Genomic DNA, 19,970 nt, shown 5'->3' on the forward strand with positions numbered 1-19,970 from the left:
GTTGGGTGCACCTTGAACTTTGACCCAGCCGGAAGTTATTTGGTTTAGTACTACCATTAGGCTATTTCTCGTTTTTTACTCAGTCCATCACAACTAGTATATCAAAGGCAGTGATATGTGCTATCCTGTCTGTTGGGTGGTACATATAAAAGATCCATTGCTACTAATGGAAAAGTTTTAGCAGCTTTTCTCTTTAAAAATGTATGTCAAAATTACCAAATTTTTACATCCAATAACGGATGATTAACAAATAAATAAATGTGGTGTGGTGTGATTAAACAGAACAAACTTTAACTTTTTATCAGAAATTATATTTTCATTTTGTGAATATCACATATCATTTTACTTAACTAATTAGTTACTTACTTTCAGCGTTATAGATGTCGAGTATATCGGTTGCCAACTTTCTCTTCGCAATTCGTTTAGCACAGAGCTCGAAGTCCAGCCTGCAAGTCGAAGATCACTCGAATTAACACATATAAGACAAGGCTAAGACCAATATGAATCTACAGCCAATGAAAGACACCATAATGTGTAGTGCAATTTAAAGGGACATTCCTGAGTTTTGCTGCAATGTTTAAGATGTTATCGACTAACAGAGACTTTTTAACGATTGTAATTAAATATCAAATATATTTTTCTGCATAAAATATTAGTGGCTGTATATTAAACATGTTTCTGATCGTTCTAATATTTGTACTGGGTTAAATTTCGTTTTATTTCCTAAAATATATTTTTTCGTACGTACGAAATTATTTGAAGACGAAATCCAGTTTGGGCTTCTTACAAATATTAAGACGACCAGAAACACATTGAATATACAGACACTGATATTCTAAACAAGAAAATATATTTAATATTTAAGTTTAATCGTAGAAGTATTTTATTAGTCGGAAACATCTTACAGTGCAGCAAACTCAGGAATGTCCCTTTGAAGTGTATAGCAAAATGTACGCTTGATCAATCGTTCGTCACCCAAGAATTGACACAAGTATACATGCATCTAATTAGTGGTACCGAGAACTTGACAGCAGCGTCAAACATTGACCTGTAGACTATCTGCGGGTGTTAAAGGGACATTCCCGAGTTTGCTGCATTGTAAGATGTTTCCGACTAATAAAATATTTCTACGATTAAACTTACCTATTAAATATATTTTTTTGTTTTAGAATATCAGTGTCTGTATATTCAATGTGTTTCTAGTCGTCTTAATATTTGTAAGAAGCCCGAACTGAATTTAGTCTTCAAATAATTTCGTACGTACGAAAAAATCATTTTTTAGGAAATAAAATGAAATTTAACCTAGTACAAATATTAGAACGATCAGAAACACGTTTAATATATAGCCATTAATATTTTGTGCAGAAAAATATATTTGGTATGTAATTACAGTCGTCAAAACGTCTCTGTTAGTCGATAACATCTTAAAAATTGCAGCAAACTCGGGAATGTCCCTTTAAGTTGAACATCATTCTAACTCCAGTGCCATCGGCGAAGGTTTAAACAGACTTAAATGACAGTCGATTGATTAGGATGAGAGAAAGGTGAACTACATCCTGGCCTGAAGACATTACCTGAAGGCTGACATGACCATTCCAGTCACCCAAAGAATAGCATGATTATTGGAATCACTTGAAAACTGATATGACCACTTATATTGTCCGAAGAGCAACCTAACCATCTGAATTACATGAAGACTCATATGACCACCTAGAATACCTGAAGAGTGACTTTAGCACCTAGAATACCCAAGAGTGACTTGACCACCTAGAATACCCGAAGACTGACTTGACCACCTAGAATACCTGAAGACTGACTTGACCACCTAGAATACCTGAAGACTGACTTGACCACCTAGAATACCCGAAGAGTGACTTGACCACCTAAATTACCCGAAGAGTGACTTGACCACCTAGAATACCCGAAGAGTGATTTGACCACCTAGAATACCCGAAGAGTGACTTGACCACCTAGAATACCCGAAGAGTGACTTGACCACCTAGAATACCTGCAGAGTGACTTGACCACCTAGAATACCTGAAGACTGACTTGACCACCTAGAATACCCAAGAGTGACTTGACCACCTAGAATACCTGCAGAGTGACTTGACCACCTAGAATACCCAAGAGTGACTTGACCACCTAGAATACCCGAAGACTGACTTGACCACCTAGAATACCTGGAGACTGACTTGACCACCTAGAATACCTTAAGACTGACTTGACCACCTAGAATACCCGAAGAGTGACTTGACCACCTAGAATACCCGAAGAGTGACTTGACCACCTAGAATACCCGAAGAGTAACTTGACCACCTAGAATACCCGAAGAGTGACTTGACCACCTAGAATACCTGCAGAGTGACTTGACCACCTAGAATACCTGAAGACTGACTTGACCACCTAGAATACCCAAGAGTGACTTGACCACCTAGAATACCCAAGAGTGACTTGACCACCTAGAATATCCAAGAGTGACTTGACCACCTAGAATACCCAAGAGTGACTTGACCACCTAGAATACCTGCAGAGTGACTTGACCACCTAGAATACCCAAGAGTGACTTGACCACCTAGAATACCTGCAGAGTGACTTGACCACCTAGAATACCTGAAGAGTGACTTGACCACCTAGAATACCTGCAGAGTGACTTGACCACCTAGAATACCTGAAGACTGACTTGACCACCTAGAATACCCAAGAGTGACTTGACCACCTAGAATACCCAAGAGTGACTTGACCACCTAGAATATCCAAGAGTGACTTGACCACCTAGAATACCTGAAGACTGACTTGACCACCTAGAATACCCAAGAGTGACTTGACCACCTAGAATACCCAAGAGTGACTTGACCACCTAGAATATCCAAGAGTGACTTGACCACCTAGAATACCCAAGAGTGACTTGACCACCTAGAATACCTGCAGAGTGACTTGACCACCTAGAATACCTGAAGAGTGACTTGACCACCTAGAATACCCAAGAGTGACTTGACCACCTAGAATACCCGAAGAGTGACTTGACCACCTAGAATACCCGAAGAGTGACTTGACCACCTAGAATACCCGCAGAGTGACTTGACCACCTAGAATACCTGAAGAGTGACTTAACCACCTAGAATACCTGAAGAGTGACTTGACCACATAGAATATCTGAAGAGTGACTTGACCACCTAGAATACCCGAAGAGTGACTTGACCACCTAGAATACCTGCAGAGTGACTTGACCACCTAGAATACCTGAAGAGTGACTTGACCACATAGAATACCTGAAGAGTGACTTGACCACATAGAATATCTGAAGAGTGACTTGACCACATAGAATACCTGAAGAGCGACTTGACCACATAGAATACCTGAAGAGTGACTTGACCATCGGAATCATCTGAAGACAGATATTACCACCTGGATTGTCTGAATAAGGGCCTATTGATATGACCAACTAGATTACCTGAAGATTGATATGACCACCTAGATTACCTGAAGACTGACATGATAACCTAGATTACCTGAAGACTAACATGACCTCCTAGATTACCTGAAGACTGACATGACCACCTAGATTACCTAAATACTAACTAACACGACCACCTAGATTACCAGAAGACTAACATGACCACCTAAATTACCTGAAGATTAACATGACCACCTAGATTACCTGAGGACTAACATGACCACCTAGATTACATGAAGACTAACATGAACACCTAGTTTACATGAATACTAACTAACATGACCAGCTGGATTACCTGAAGACTAACATGACCACCTAGATTACTTGAAGACTAACATGACCATTTAGATTACCAGAAGACTGACACGACCACCTGGATTTCCTGAAGACTAACATGACCACCTAGATTACCTGAAGACTAACATGACCACCTAGATTACTTGAAGACTAACATGACCAGCTGGATTACCTGAAGACTAACATGACCAGCTAGATTACCTGAAGACTGACATGACCACCTAGATTACCTGAATACTAACTAACATGACCACCTAGACTACCTGATATTGACATGACCAGCTAGATTACCAGAAGACTAACATGACCAGCTAGATTACCTGAAGACTGACATGACCACCTAGATTACCTGAAGACTAACATGACCAGCTAGATTACCTGAATACTAACTAACATGACCACCTAGATTACCTGAAGACTAACATCACCACCTAGATTACCTGAAGACTGACTTGACCACCTAGATTACCTGAAGACTAACATGACCACCTAGATTACCTGAAGACTAACATGGCCACCTAGATTACCTGAAGACTAACATGGCCACCTAGATTACCTGAAGACTAACATAACCACCTAGATTACCTGAAGACTAACATGGCCACCTAGATTACCTGAAGACTAACATGGCCACCTAGATTACCTAAAGAGTGACTTGAGGAGCTGGACCATCTCCTGTCGGGTCTCGTGCCACAGTGTTGGACAGATGTACACTGTCGGCTGCTCCTCTTCCTCCTCCCCCTCCTTTCCCTCTCCCTCCTCACCCGGGGCCCGTTTCGCGTGTCTGTGTCTCTCCACCTTCTCTACAGCATCATTTCGTCGTCCAAGCACGAGACTCACATCCGGAAACACTGGGTCACGGTGGTTGTATGTAAACAGCCTAGCAATATAAAATACACAATAATCTCTACCTGGTTTCCACAACAGACAGTTCTAACATGAAACGTTACTGTTACTACTACTACTACTACTGCTGCTACTGCTACTGCTACTGCTACTGCTACTACTGCTGCTGCTGTTACTACTACTACTACTGCTACTGCTACTGCTGCTACTGCCACTACTGCTGCCACTACTGCTACTGATGCTGCTACTGATACTACTGTTACTGCTGCTGCTGCTACTGCTACTGCTACTGCTGCTACTACTACTACTACTACTACTACTACTACTGCTATTACTACTACTACTACTATTACTACTACTACTACTACTACTACTACTACTACTACTACTACTACTACTACTACTGCTGCTGCTATTACTATTACTACTACTACTACTGTTGTTGTTGTTGTCGTCGTTATTGTTATTATTATTATTGTTATTATTATTGCTGTTATTATTATCATCATCATAAACATTATTATCATCATTATTATCACCACTACCATCATCATCATTATTCTTCTCAAATAAACTCTAAAAGGAGATAGATAATTAATTTTTATTAATAAGTTGTTTTCTTCAAAGCCTATTTGTTTTCAATAGACCATCGAGCGAGTTTCGTTCAAGTTATACGTATTCACAACATCACCCCCTTCTAATTTCAGCAAAACTACAGTTAGTTCTCGTTAATAGTTTTGTTTCTGCTGCTATCATAAAATATCGGAATTAACTTATTAGTAATACCTGCTCATTTTAGCCATCCTCTCACACTGTGGGTACCATATGTGTTTCGAAATTATAATGTATGTAATCCATAACACAATTCCGACAGCAATCGTGAACCACGTATATGTATCCTGGATGGAAAACCTGGTTTCGCAGATGCCTGGAATGTCTACATAACGTAGAAAGTCTCTTGGATAACATAATGTAACAAGAATTCCTGAAACTATTGGCACAAGGATGATTGGCAGAGCGAATGCAAATCGTTGCATGTATAGTCTGCACGCCAGACCTGACCAGAATACACACATGAAGGTAGAAACTGTTTGTATGTACATAAGTCCAAACGTTTTTAGGTGTAGCACAAGACGGTCTGTGCTTCCAAATATGGCCAACACACTGGACACGTATCTTGTGATGCCATCTGTTACGTCAAGTTTATCCACCAACAGGTGAGCCATGGCAACACACACAAACAGCTGGATAATCCCCGAATAAACAAAACTTGCCTCACGCACTCGCATTATAGTCTTCCTCCATGTCTTCAGTTTTATATGGCTTCTTCCAATTTTTATCTCTCCATAAGCAAAATTCTCCCACCACCCTATGGTTACAAGAACAACCACTACTGGTACAATCCACCATTTATTATTTAAATGTTCGATTCTTTCAGTTACAGTAAATGTACTGAATTGTTGTGTGGAAAATATTTGGTCCAAGTTTAAGAAAAGTGCTAACGCACCCACCTGGATGAGAAGGGACAAAACAAGAAGTAGAATAACAATGTATCGTTTTGATGCACTTCCTCTTCTGCCATCATTTAATTTTCCAATTTGTGAGGTATACCACAGCAACTGCATAATAGCGGGAACTTGGCACACTGCCAAACTCAGAACGATGCTCTGTAGTGGGTGGATGGTCGGAAACACTTTGAATAACAGGACGCTTCTCGAAGCAGTTTGAAGTGTGTCGATGAGACATATCTAAAATAAAGACAATATTCGCAGTCATGGTATAGTCAACACGTCCCTTTGTCTCCGTCAGGTGCAGAATTCAATTTTGAAAATGTTAATGGTCTTGTCATTGAGATTTAAAATAAGATAACGTATTATTGAAATACTATGCCCGCTCTGTGGGGTGACCATTTAATTTCAAAGACTACACTTTGTGAATTAGTAATGTAAAAATACACTTTGTGAATTAATAATGTCAAAATACACTTTGTGAATTAGTAATGTCAAAATACACTTTGCCGTTTACATTAGAGCCGTTATCACAATTAATCTATGTAAGAGACACCCGATATGAAACGCGTTTGTTTATTCATGGTTTGCCTGCTGAACATGTTATTTCCGGAGCCGTTATTATACCTGCCTCAGAAAATAATGACTTTACCTTCACTGGAAATCGTGATCTAACTATATCAAGGGTTGACAACCAGAACGGGTTATGTGGGTTACTTTGTGAAAATGAGAGTTGTCCACTATTCATAAGCGTACGAGACAGGGGGCAGGGCTGGGTGGCGGAGGGCAACTGTTCGCTTAGTTCTGGAGCTAAACCTCAAATTCTGGCAAAAAATGACACAGACATTCGGGCAAAATGTGCTAACCTGAAACCTTTTTACCATGTATTTCTATCAGTCTACCTTCAAAATTAGTTGTAATACATGTAAAGATGTGTAGTGATTCGTTTTCAACCCTATATAGCTGTTTGGCAGTAATGATAGTATAAATAAATGTTGTTATCCAGATTCGGACATTTTCGTTTAATTAGGTACATGTAATCACGGTGAATATAAAGCTATATTACTTGAAAATGGATTTCGTCTCGGATTTATGGCAATTTATTAAAACCATATCAGTTGTGGCTGTCAGCCCTACGTGTGACCCCACGTCCTTGCTAATACATAGCTCACCAGTGATAAGCCTTTGAGTGTGGGCCATTCCTTGCGTCCAAACATCGACCTGATGACTGTCGATACCCACGACACCAGTATTGGGACAGCCTGACACAATATCAGCATGGTGGCCATGGTTGACACTTGGGGACCTTTAGCCTGGAACAGAATGAACAAGACATTTTAAACTAGAGCTATTTCATAACTACCGTTATTTCGCTTCTTGTTCGAAAGGGAGGGGGAATCAGAAGTCGCCATAAAGATTACCCCTACCGGAAACGTGCATTCTCCATAGACAGAACGACAGATTGGGGGGGGGGGGGGGGGGGGGAGACAATCTACTAAATGTTTCCAACGCTGCTCCGTGTAGTAGAGGACTGCCACTTTTCCAAAGATGGTCTTTCTTGCTCCGTATATGGTCGAACTGCCACGTTTAAAATTGGCATGTCGGCATGTGCACTGTTCTAAATATCTTTACAAAGTTACGTGTTAGCAAAAGAAAAAGGCACATTGTAACCTATGGTTATTTGTGGAGAGAGAGAGAGAGAGAGAGAGAGAGAGAGAGAGAGAGAGAGAGAGAGAGAGAGAGAGAGAGAGAGAGAGAGAGAGAGAGAGAGAGAGAGAGAGAGAGAGAGAGAGAGAGAGAGAGAGAGAGGGGGGGGGGGGGGGAGGGAGGGAGGAGGGAGGGGGATTGAAACAGAGAAAGATATAAAGAAAGGTATAACATAATGATGTGCCCATCCTAAAATAAATTAGGGGTGCAGTAAAAAACAAAACACGTATGAGTACATAGTAATATACGGATTTTGCAAGCCGACAAAAAGGTGTGAGAAATTTAAGACCAGCTGCCGACACACACTTACACCAAAACAGCTGCAAGGAATCTTTTATTTATTTCCCCATTAGCCATGACAGTACATATCACGGAATTTCGTGTACCAGTTGCCAAAAGCTAATTTTAAAAATTGCATACATTTCGTAAATATGTTGACATTTAGGTTGTTTGACTAATTAAAACCTAAAATTGCTAATTAGTTTTCGAGCTTAAAGCCTGATTCAATATATTAAAAATGTTTTTTTTTGTGTTTTTTTCTTTTTGGGGGGGGGGGGGGGGGGGGGGGGTAATTACACAAAAAACCAAACATGTTTAGCTACATTAGACGAACCTGGTTGACGCTCTTAGCCAGCCAGATGAGCGATATTCGACTGGCTGAGCCACTGGCGATCACGAGAACAAAAATCAGCATGTACATAATACAGCGGGAAAAACGGCGAAACTTCATCTCAGTCTCGTTGTCATTCTCAAACTCCCGTTCAGTGATCACAGCGGCGTTGAAAGCTCTGAAATGACAAGAAAATGCATTCTTAAATGCCACGTTGAAAACTCTCAAATGACAACAAAGCATACTGTTATATGCCACGTTGAAAGCTCTCAAATAACAAAACATACTCTTATACGTCACGTTGAAAACTCTCAAATGATAACAAAACATACTCTTATATGCCACGTTGAAGGTTCTCAAATGAAAACAAAACATATTATTATATGTCACGTTGAATGCTCTCAAATGACAATACACATACTCTTATATGTCACGTTGAATGCTATCAAATGACAACAAAACATACTCTTAAATGCCACATTAAAAGCTTTCAAATGACAACACAACATACTCTTATATGTCACGTTGAAAGCTATCAAATGACAACAAAACATACTCTTAAATGCCACATTAAAAGCTTTCAAATGACAACACAACATACTCTTATATGTCACGTTGAAAGCTCTCAAATGACAGCAGAACATACTCTTATACGTCACGTTGAAAGCTCTCAAATGACAGCAGAACATACTCTTATACGTCACGTTGAAAGCTCTCAAATGACAGCAGAACATACTCTTATACGTCACGTTGAAAGCTCTCAAATGACAGCAGAACATACTCTTATACGTCACGTTGAAAGCTCTCAAATGACAGCAGAACATACTCTTATACGTCACATTGAAAGCTCTCAAATGACAGCAGAACATACTCTTATACGTCACGTTGAAAGCTCTCAAATGACAGCAGAACATACTCTTATACGTCACATTGAAAGCTCTCAAATGACAGCAGAACATACTCTTATACGTCACATTGAAAGCTCTCAAATGACAGCAGAACATACTCTTACACGTCACATTGAAAGCTCTCAAATGAGAACAGAACATACTCTTATGGTAGTATATCGTGCTGAATGTTATGAACGGAAAAAAAGTCACATTATAGTATGTCGTCTCGGATTTGTTAATAACAGTAGTTATTTATTCCTCGGAATGAATGTCGAAACCCTTGTCAAAGACTTGGGCTTTCACCAATAACAGATAATCCATAACTCACAATAATATCCCACGCCACTGCATTCGATACTATTATGATTGCTATGATTTATGACATGTTTTGAGTACCCATTGCCCAAACTCCTCCACAATCACAACAACATAAACACAATATATTTTTACTGTCTGGACGCATCCATATGTATTTAGGACTTTCAACACCCAATTCCACCCAAAAGTTGTTGGAATTGAGTGCTCGATTAACAAGCGATGGGTAGCAGGGCCAACATTACTAAATGTACTTGGGGTTTTCCCCGTCCCAACCAGTGACCCATGGTTGATACGTCAAAGGATGTGGAACGTACTGTCTTGCCTGGCAAAGTGCATGTATGAAAGATCCCTCGCTGCTTTTTCGATAGGAATAGCCTTTGTATCACCAGCAGATTTCCTTTGTTTTCGACCAAGAGTCAAAAATAATGTTATGTTAATTAGACTGTAGTTAAAAAATCCTTTCCTTTCCTTGTAAGTACACACGGTTTAATCTACTTACGGCTGTTTGGAAAAGTTCATGTACAAAGTGTCGCTATGTTCTTTCTCTTCTGACTGTTCATCTTCCTGTTCCTCTGTCACCAGTTTGGCGATATCGTCTCGACGATTGTTTTCGGTGGTGTTTTATTCCTGTCTCTGGTTTCCGAAACCTTCGGCCAAAGACTGTCGGCTTCACCATAACATATAAGACATAGCTAAAACTAATACCCACCCACTGCATTCGATGTAGATTTGCTATACTCGCTGTCATGTTCCCGTCCTCCCTGCCCTCCCTCTCTCCTCTCCCTCATCAAACATCAACCGGCCTCTTTTCTAACTTTCTGGACGCTCATATGTTTTCTTTCTTTCAACCCTCCGTGCCCGAAGCCTTGGCTCCTCCTCCCCTCTCGTTCCCAGCTATCCCCAAATCCCTCCTCCCTCCTAAAAGTGGACTTGTCCTCCTCCTCCTTCGTTCCTCCCGTTGACTCCTTTCTCTTTTACCGTCCTCCGTTTTTCTCCGTACCCCCTTGCCTGGCTCCTGCATGTTCTGGCTCCCCTCGCTGTTTTCTCTCCACTCCCCCTTCTCCGTTCTCCAGCCGACCTCCTTCACCCCTCGTTCAGAGTCCATTTCTGTTCTGTTAATTGTTCCTGTAGTTTCTGTCCTTGCTGTTCTGTTCCTGTTCCTGTTTTTAATCTATTACTCTCTTTTTGGTCTTGTTCATGCTGTTCTTGTCCCCAATGTCTCCTTCTCTTCTGTTCTGTTCTCTTCCTCTCCCCCTCCGTCTCCCAGTTTTTCTCTATCGTCCCTCTTCTTGGCTCAGCCCCCTACGCCCTCGGCCGACCTCTTCGTGCTCCCGTCGGACCCCTACCATCGCTGTAGATGCATCCTCGCTGGTCCGGCCATCTCCATCGCCTTTTTGCTTTCCTCCGAGCCATCCCCTCTCCTTCGGTTCTGGTCTCCTTCTGCTGCGCTCCTCGCGCTCCATTTCGGCAGCCTTTCTCTCTTAATCTTACATGGCCAAATGTTGAACATTTATAGATAACATACATTTATTTATCTTATTATTGTTCCCAGAAACATTTTTAAGAGACACATATTCAAATATTGCCAATTATACGTCATGAAATTTGGCGTATTTATTTTCTTAAACTTCTTAGTATGGATGTTTTATAGTTCTTCTGAGCACATTAGTTGTATTGTCATTTCAACATGATATAATGTCATAACTGTGTGAAACATAGGGGTAGCTGCAAGTGCAAGTGTGTGAGGTACAGTAATAGGTTGTAAATAGTTTCTCTAAAGCCTATTTCTCTAAAGCGAATCCTACGTAATCCTCTATATAGTGCCTATGGGAAAATCAGGGGACTTACATAAATGTCATTGCTAAATCTTTCCCTTCATTCCTCCAAACATTGCCTCGGTATATAACATTTCTAAATTAGTTCGGTGGTAATGTTTTAACCAAAACATAAAACAAATGTCTTGTGCAGACATTGACATGTGAAAAACAATTGAGGGTGTGAATTAATTCGCTCCTCCTAACTGAGATTATGAGGAGGCATTAAGACACTATCACCTTGGATACCGTGTACAATTCACATATTAAGGGGGAGCTAAATATTTCTTTTCCTTAACTAGTCCCCAGGGAAGGAAAAATGACAAGAGTGACAGTTACCTTAACAACGGCTGAGGTAATGGTTTTGAATAGATATGACTGCAATTACAGAATCGTATCTCTGACCACCACCGCAGAATCAAGGAACAACCCTTTCTGCCCCATAACCAAACTCTAATTCCGTCCTCTGTGATGCATTTGAGGAACACCTGCAATGAAAGATGTTTTCCAACATTAATATCTACCATACATGAACGGAGGTAATTTACATTGAGAAAATAGATTGGTGGGAGTACACTGAAGAGACTACCCTGTGATTTGCCGGCCATTGTAAAACAGTTGTCTATTGGTGGGGAGTAAATTGAAGATACTGCCTCAGGTGTGCCGCCATTGTAACATGTTTCTATTGCAGGGAGTACATTGATAGCTACTACCCTCAGTGTCGCTGCCACTGTAACATGTTTCTATCCTGCAGGGAGTTACATTGAAGAGGCCCTACCCTGTGTTTTGCTACCATGATAACAACATGTTCTCTAAAACGAAGAAAGAGAGCGAGAGCGAGGGGAGAGAGAGAGGAGAGAGAGAGAGAGGAGAGAGAGAGAGAGAGAGAGCGAGAGAGAGGAGAGAGATGAGCGAACGACGAGAGAGAGGACAGAGGAGAGACAGGACAGACAGAGGAAAGACCAGACAGAGAGAGAGGAGAGAGAGAGAGAGGAGAGAGGAGGAGAGAGTGGAGCGAGACCAAGCCACAGACAAGACCAGGAGAAAGAGAGACAAGAGAAAGACAGCAGAGAGGAGAGAGAGAGAGAGCGAGGAGTAGAGAGAGAGAGAGAAGAGAGAGAGGAGAGAGAGAGAGAGAGACAGACAGACATACCAGACAGAGAGACAGAAGAGAGACAGAGAGACAGAGACCAGACCGACAGGCAGACAGACGGACAGAGACAGACAGACAGCAGAGAGAGGAAGAGAGGGAGACAGACGACAGGGGGGGGGAATAACAGACAGTCAGAACAAACATACATAAGAGAGAGATAGAGAGAGAGAGAGAGAGAGAGAGAGAGAGAGAGAGAGAGAGAGAGAGAGAGAGAGAGAGACAGAGACAACTCACTAGTATTCCTACCAATAAAGCAGTAAAGAATATTCCATATGTATTTTCCTACATGCAGGACCATACCGCCTTAGGTATACTGGTCGGTGGGCCTTGTTTGGAACTGAACAAAGACAGAGTTCATCGAAGGCGATTGATCCTGCGAGTGATAGATGCACCTGAGGCAAGCGCCCTGTCACTGACTTACATCCCTCCCATCGCCGAGCAGAAATGAGAACACTTACCTTGGATTTACCCAGCTGGTACTCTGAAACACCAGCCTCGTGTAGTATTGCCTTACACTGGTCCTTACCACCTTCTACCCGTCCATCCACAATAGCAGAATATCTAAACAAACAACACGGCGTGTAGATAAAGCCACAGAGGTGATGATACTCTTTATTATTAAAATATGTTGGATTAAAGAATTTATTTAATATTTGGCACCTTGATCCAATATTTCTAAAAACAAACGAATACAGATATTTAACATTATTTGGTCCTTATTTTCTAGAATCTTCCTTCGTTTTCTTATCTTTTTAAACGTTTTTAAAATATGTTTACTTCCAACTTCATTGTTAAACTCATATGTTGTAACACTCTATTTTCATATAGTAGGATTATTAGTACTTTTATGATATACTATAATATATTTATTATGTATCTATGTATCATCCACAGTGTTATATACAATCGTTTGCTTGTAACATGACTGAAAGGTAGTAATATCATGACCCCATTAAATAACCGGCCAATCCTGACACTACCCTGTGTGTTTCTGCACTTGTTAATCTTTATGTTTTAAAGTATCTTTCAATCTATGATTTTGTGTAAAAGCGACGCCACACGTTAACAGTGCCTCGTACGAGAACGGCCACGAGAATTACCGACTGAATGGCAAGCCTCGTAATGTTTGTCTTGCCAGTCGGCCATTCTCATGACTATTCTCGTGTGGCGTGGCCTTAAAGTAACAGACCTCAGTTTTTAAACACTACAACGTCTTTTCACTATTAAAGCCGTTTTTGATCATTTAAATTAGAAAGTGCTAACATTTTATTATTTAGAATATTAATTGTCGTACACCCAAAGTGGTTCTGGTCATCCGGGTTTTTTGCAATACCCCAAAATTCATTTTTCATAATTCTAAACACGCACGTTTGTCTGATAAATAATGGTTATTGAGACAGTATTAACCTGTTTAGACATCACATACTTTAGCTTCTCTCTGTTATAAACTTATTCAAATGTGTGTTGCAAGGTTTGTATATTAACTTAGTTTCCATTTTCACGGGCTGAAACTATGATCTGCGCCTTTAAGCTTCATAAATCATTGAAAATTATACTTATGATTTTAATGATGTTGATATTTCATATATATATATATATATATATATATATATATATATATATATCATATATTATTTGTAGTAGTTCATTTGCAATGTATTTTAGTAGAGAATACACTAACAACTCGTTACTGTCATACTTTACACAAAGGGTTTATTCACTAACACAAACTATCTATTAATGTCATATCCGTTAGCCTTTGTCTGTATTATATTCACAGTATACCTCTTGGCAAACTCCTCAAACTGTATTCTGATTGGATAGCCGTATTTCCTGATGGTGGCGACCTCTAGCAGCCCACTACTCTGTAACTGCTGTTTCACCAGCCGGGAGTCAAAGTGAGCAGGTTTCAGGTCCATGTTCGGTTTAATGCACCTAGATGATGGGACGAATTGATATATAATGTTAGGAACTGACAAAAACAATTGCATTAACAAACAGTAACAACAACTACTAATAATGCAGTATCTGATTACAATAACTAACAAACATCAATATAGTTTAAATACAGTCACATGTCAATAAAACACAGGAAATATCGGAGGTTCGACTTAAATATAGCTGGTGGTGGTGAAAATTATACCATTGATCCATTTCTTGACTTCGAGACAACCAGTGGTCACGTGATTACGTATGTCTAGATAACAAACATAGACTGTATATGTTATTTGATGTTTTCTGTCATTTCAAACATGTCAAAATAACTTACCTGACAAACACTGGCTTAGCTGTTTGTAGTTTGGACATCATATGTCTCAATGAATTCTGCAAAAAGAATTATATATATTACATTATATTATTAACCATCTACCCTTGGGGGAAATCCAGAATATTATAAATCATCTACCATAGAGGCAGACGTGGGATGTTATGAATCATCTATCCTAGGGGCCGTGAAGAGGGGCTAAACATGTGCTCATTTGAATATTGGTACAGAATATGAGCGAGATATAGCCCTGTCTATGATGTGCAGTAGCGGATACTAAATAGATATGAGGTTTCAGATAATAATCTCCTTTTCATTATAATTTGTTTTAATACTAGATGCTTTCAAATGTTATTTCCAATATAACAACAGAATTTCATTGAAGCAGTGTATTCATACAGTATATTCTCAAGTCTTCATTGTCAGTTGTTGATTATAGTGCAGGCAAATGACCCCATTTTGCCCCGTGATTATATCTTGACTGGCTCCCAGAACATTGGTAATAAAATGATTCAATGCCAACGTCCCTTTGTTCACTGCAACACATTTAACTCTAGTTTTAAATAATATAATGGCAGAAGACATCGTTCTCAAAATCAGACGTCCTAAGGTCCAGGGTTCGCACTCATGTTAAGACAAACCCCAAACTATCCTCTGCTGTCGGGTCTGATAAAGCGCGACACTGAAACATCAACTGCACGGAACTAGAAAAGCAGCGATATCAATTGAGCGGCAGTATTCAAACCTAAGATAAACCTAAGATAAAGAGCAACAATGCAACTGGAGAAACAGTAGAGGTAATAGATGTACAAGACAGACAAAACATATACATATATATGTTTATAATATGATATAAATTAACATACCTGGAAGTGGTCTGTCGCTTTGCCTGTTAGTTTTCCTGTGGATCTCTCCGGTCCGTAATTCGCAGAAAACCTATATATAATGAACACCCTGTCACGTCATACATATACTTATATGATGGACAATATCATATTTGCATGTGCCATACTTTACATTTTGTGACAAATAACTACAAATTAATAAATTTGTATTTAATTAACTCTAGAATATAACGTGTAATGTACTGATAATAGGTGTAAACAATAGCTTCCTAAGGGATCCTGGGTAACTATAGAGATTAAACAGACAAATATAGGTCACGTATTGACTAAAACACTGCGCTCTTTCTTGCTCTCCTTTAAATTCCAACTCATTTTTTCCATGCTTGGAAGATCCACCTATCTGTCAACTTCTGTTTGCTGTCCACCTCCACATCCTGGTCATCTTCTCTATCTGAACATGTACTTCCCTCTTGTGACCACCGTTCTTACTATGACCGGCCTCGGTATTGTTGCGATTAAGCCATCGGACATAAGGCTGATAGGTACAGGGTTTGCAGCCCGGTACCGGCTCCCAGAGCGAGTTTTAACAACTCAATGGGTAAGTGTGAGCCAGCTACACCCTCTTCTCTCTCACTAACAACTAACCCACTTTCCTGGACAGACAGCCCAGATAGCTGAGGTGTGTGCCTAGGAAAGCGTGCTTGAACCTTAATTAGATATGAGCACGAAAATAAGTTGATTTGAAATAAAAATGTCTTAATGTGACCATTTCGGAGACTATTTAGTGATTTCAGAGCCGACCGGCCCCAACCTACCTGGATCTAATTGCTAAACTAATTACTGTTAACACATTCTGATACTTTTTTTCTGTCACGGACGGAGGCGTGCGCTACAACAGCTTGTTCTGAATGTGCACGTAAAATCCTATGATCTGACCTGACCTGACCTGACCTGACCTGATACTTTTCGAAATCAGAGTTATAATCCGCCCCATACTCCTACCAAAATAAACATTTTGGTAAATAATTTCAGTTTCACGGAGTCGGTGTGGCTCTGCCTCGACGAATGCTCCCCCTCAGTGAGCCTAACTATAGGACTACAGGACAAATGACACAATTCACGGAGTCGGTGTAGCTCTGTCTCGACGCATGCTCCCCCTTAGTGAGCCTAACTATAGGACTACAGGACAAATGACACAATTCACGGAGTCGGTGTGGCTCTGTCTCGACGCATGCTCCCCCTCACTGAGCCTAACTATAGGACTACAGAACAAATGACACAATTCACGGTGTGGCTCTGCCTCGACGCATGCACCCCCTCATTGAGCCTAACTGTAGGACTACAGGTCAAATGTCACAACTCACGGAGTCGATGTGGCTCTGCCTCGACGCATGCTCCCCCTCATTGAGCCTCGCCCAGCTCGCTGGATGGACTGGGTGGATCGGTTTCCCAGCAGGAAGTAATCGTGGACGAACGTGTTGCTGCTTCCCTGCACGACGTTTCTCAGACTGTTTGGTAAAGTAGAACTGTTCTTCTCCAGAAAGTGTTCAGCATCATACACCGCCTACCAACAGACCACAGCAACATGGAGTAACATATATCTATATAGACGCAACATTCTCAAATATATATGCAGGATTTAGATTGAAGCCCATAAATTATTAGCAATTTTGGCGAATTTACTAAGAAAATCTGATGCCAAATTCAAGTTTCATTTAGCCAGCAAAAATGGTTGTATATATATAAACGACAGACGGTTGGGGTTTTTTAATTATCTTTTTTAGCGAATTAATAATGAACTCTCTATTCTCCAAAATCAACTTTAACTAGCATTTGTCTTTTTTACTTAAACTCTAAAACATGTGTATGAATTTCTGTCAAATATAGTCGTTGCTTAGTCAAAGTGTTACGGTTTCCGGCAATATTTAACCAGAACTTTAGGTCAAACACTGTGTATATTTGACGTCATATGTTTTATTTTATTAGTTACTTACTTATTTGTAGTACATTAGTCAGCTATGTAGATTTAGAAGCACACTTACCTCCCCAGCGTAATGGATAATTCCAAAGAGGAGTCGTCCATGCGACTGTTTGTGCGTCATGTATGCGCTCTTCTTACAGTTGTAAGCATTGCACTTCGCTAAGAAACTTTCATCTGAAGACTTTGGGATGGATAATTCTTCATCAACAAGGGGGATGATTCCACTGGGTTTCTGGCAAATATAGCTTTTTTATTAGAATATTTGGTATACGAATATGACATTTGTTTGGTCTTTTCTTTCAGAAGTATAATATAATGTCTTTATGAAATGACAATGTGTTTAAACATTTCTACAATTAAACTAATAACAGTCACTGCTGATGTGACAAGTTTAATTCAGAGTTATTGATTTGAGTATTAGGTTATATGTTGTTGTAAAGAGTCAGAATTGATTTGAGTATTAGGTTATATGTTGTTGAAAAGAGTCAGAATTGATTTGAGTATTAGGTTATATACTGTTGAAAAGAGTCAGAATTGATTTGAATATTAGGTTATATGTTGTTGAAAAGAGTCAGAATTGATTTGAGTATTAGGTTATATGTTGTTGAAAAGAGTCAGAATTGATTTGAGTATTAGGTTATATGTTGTTGAAAAGAGTCAGAATTGATTTGAGTATTAGGTTATATACTGTTGAAAAGAGTCAGAATTGATTTGAGTATTAGGTTATATGTTGTTGAAAAGAGTCAGAATTGATTTGAGTATTAGGTTATATGTTGTTGAAAAGAGTCAGAATTGATTTGCATGTTCGGTTATGCAGTGCTGAAAGTGGATAAAAATATGGCTGATTCCTGCATCCAAAACTGAACACTAAACAATGTAGAATGCTGCCTGTATGCTAAAGTTTAATTAAGTGTTGTTCCCCTTTTCGAACCCACGACAAAAATAATGATGTTATTTTAAAGTCGACGTAGCGAACTCTCTTGGTAGAATGAAGAATGACCGTATTGGAGCTATTCTCTTCGTTTAATTATATATATATATATACTCTTCAAAAGAAGAAACGCAAAACCACATTGTCGTAACATTTGGAGAATTGATTTAATTATTGAATGGCGAGTCCGATAATTACCAAATGTTGCAGTATTGTTCACAATTCACTCTAGTCCATTGTGAGTAAGTGATAGGACACACCACCAAGGTCAAGGTCATCTGGAGTCAATACCGGGTGTGGCCTCCGCGTGTGTTGACAACTGCCTGGCACCGCCTGCCCATTGAAGCAACCAGAGTACGGATGACTTCCCGGGGGATGGTGGCCCACTCGGCCTGCAAGGCTGCTGCCAGCTCGGGCAGGGTCTGGGGCTGTGGTTGTCGCTGTCGGAGGCGTCGGTCCAACTCGTCCCATAGATGCTCAGTTGGGTTCAAATCCGGTGATATCGATGGCCAAGGAAGGACATTAATGTTGTTGTTCTGTAGGAAAGCCGTTGTGAGACGTGCTGTGTGAGGCCTGGCGTTGTCATGTTGGAACACTGCGTTGGCGTTGGCCATAACTGGAACGATGTGTGGCCGGAGGATCTGGTCAATGTAGCCCTGTGCATTCTGGTTGCCCTGCACGTGGACCAGGTCAGTTCTGCCAGTGTGTGAGATGGCTGCCCACACCATGACACTACCCCCGCCGAATCTGTCCACTTCCTGCACGCAGTTTGCCGCATAACGTTCACCACGACGCCTATACACGCGACATCTTCCATCATGACGTCGGAGCAGAAATCGGGACTCGTCACTGAACCACACCTGTCTCCATCGCAGTTGAGGCCATTGTCGATGAATCTGGCACCACTGCAGTCGGAGTCGACGGTGTTGTGGTGTTAAGATGACACCTCGAACTGGACGTCTGGCACGAATTCCTACCTCACGTAGGCGGTTCCGTACGGTCTGGTCGGATATCCTGCGCAAACCTGGTATTGCTGCGGTTGTGGAGGTGGCAGTAGTCAATCGTTCCCGAAGGTGGCGTACCCGGATGTAGCGGTCCTGCCCGGGGGTAGTGACCCGTGGTCGACCGGATCTAGGGAGGTCACGTGTTGATCCATGTTGCTGGTAACGGTCCCACAGTCTGGAGATGGTGCTTGGGGACACATGGAATGCCCTGGCAACGGCCGTTCTGGATTCGCCTGCGTCTAGTCGGCCGATGGCATTGTTTCTCTGCGGTTCACTGAGACGTGGCATGTCCTGGATTGTCAACTGTCGGCCAGATACAGAGGCCAGGCAAGCGAACACCCTGCAC

General features: G+C 40.7%; 1 protein-coding gene across 1 annotated transcript in view; it reads right to left on the reverse strand.

The window, feature by feature from the left end:
• Positions 1-19,970, reverse strand: part of LOC121387901 — a 62,426-nt gene that overhangs the window by 14,043 nt on the left and 28,413 nt on the right. The window contains exons 11-25 of the mRNA XM_041519129.1: positions 17,751-17,921; positions 17,073-17,272; positions 15,730-15,799; positions 14,867-14,922; positions 14,383-14,532; positions 13,056-13,158; positions 10,977-11,116; positions 10,609-10,790; positions 10,210-10,297; positions 9,077-9,493; positions 8,426-8,600; positions 7,278-7,418; positions 6,209-6,345; positions 4,395-4,631; positions 367-446 (exon numbers count right to left, since the gene is read on the reverse strand). Coding sequence (XP_041375063.1) covers positions 367-446; positions 4,395-4,631; positions 6,209-6,345; positions 7,278-7,418; positions 8,426-8,600; positions 9,077-9,493; positions 10,210-10,297; positions 10,609-10,790; positions 10,977-11,116; positions 13,056-13,158; positions 14,383-14,532; positions 14,867-14,922; positions 15,730-15,799; positions 17,073-17,272; positions 17,751-17,921 — 2,347 coding nt within the window. The remainder of the gene's footprint in view (positions 1-366; positions 447-4,394; positions 4,632-6,208; positions 6,346-7,277; positions 7,419-8,425; positions 8,601-9,076; positions 9,494-10,209; positions 10,298-10,608; positions 10,791-10,976; positions 11,117-13,055; positions 13,159-14,382; positions 14,533-14,866; positions 14,923-15,729; positions 15,800-17,072; positions 17,273-17,750; positions 17,922-19,970) is intronic.

Source organism: Gigantopelta aegis, chromosome 2 (assembly GCF_016097555.1).
Source record: "Gigantopelta aegis isolate Gae_Host chromosome 2, Gae_host_genome, whole genome shotgun sequence".
Classification (NCBI taxonomy): domain Eukaryota; kingdom Metazoa; phylum Mollusca; class Gastropoda; order Neomphalida; family Peltospiridae; genus Gigantopelta; species Gigantopelta aegis.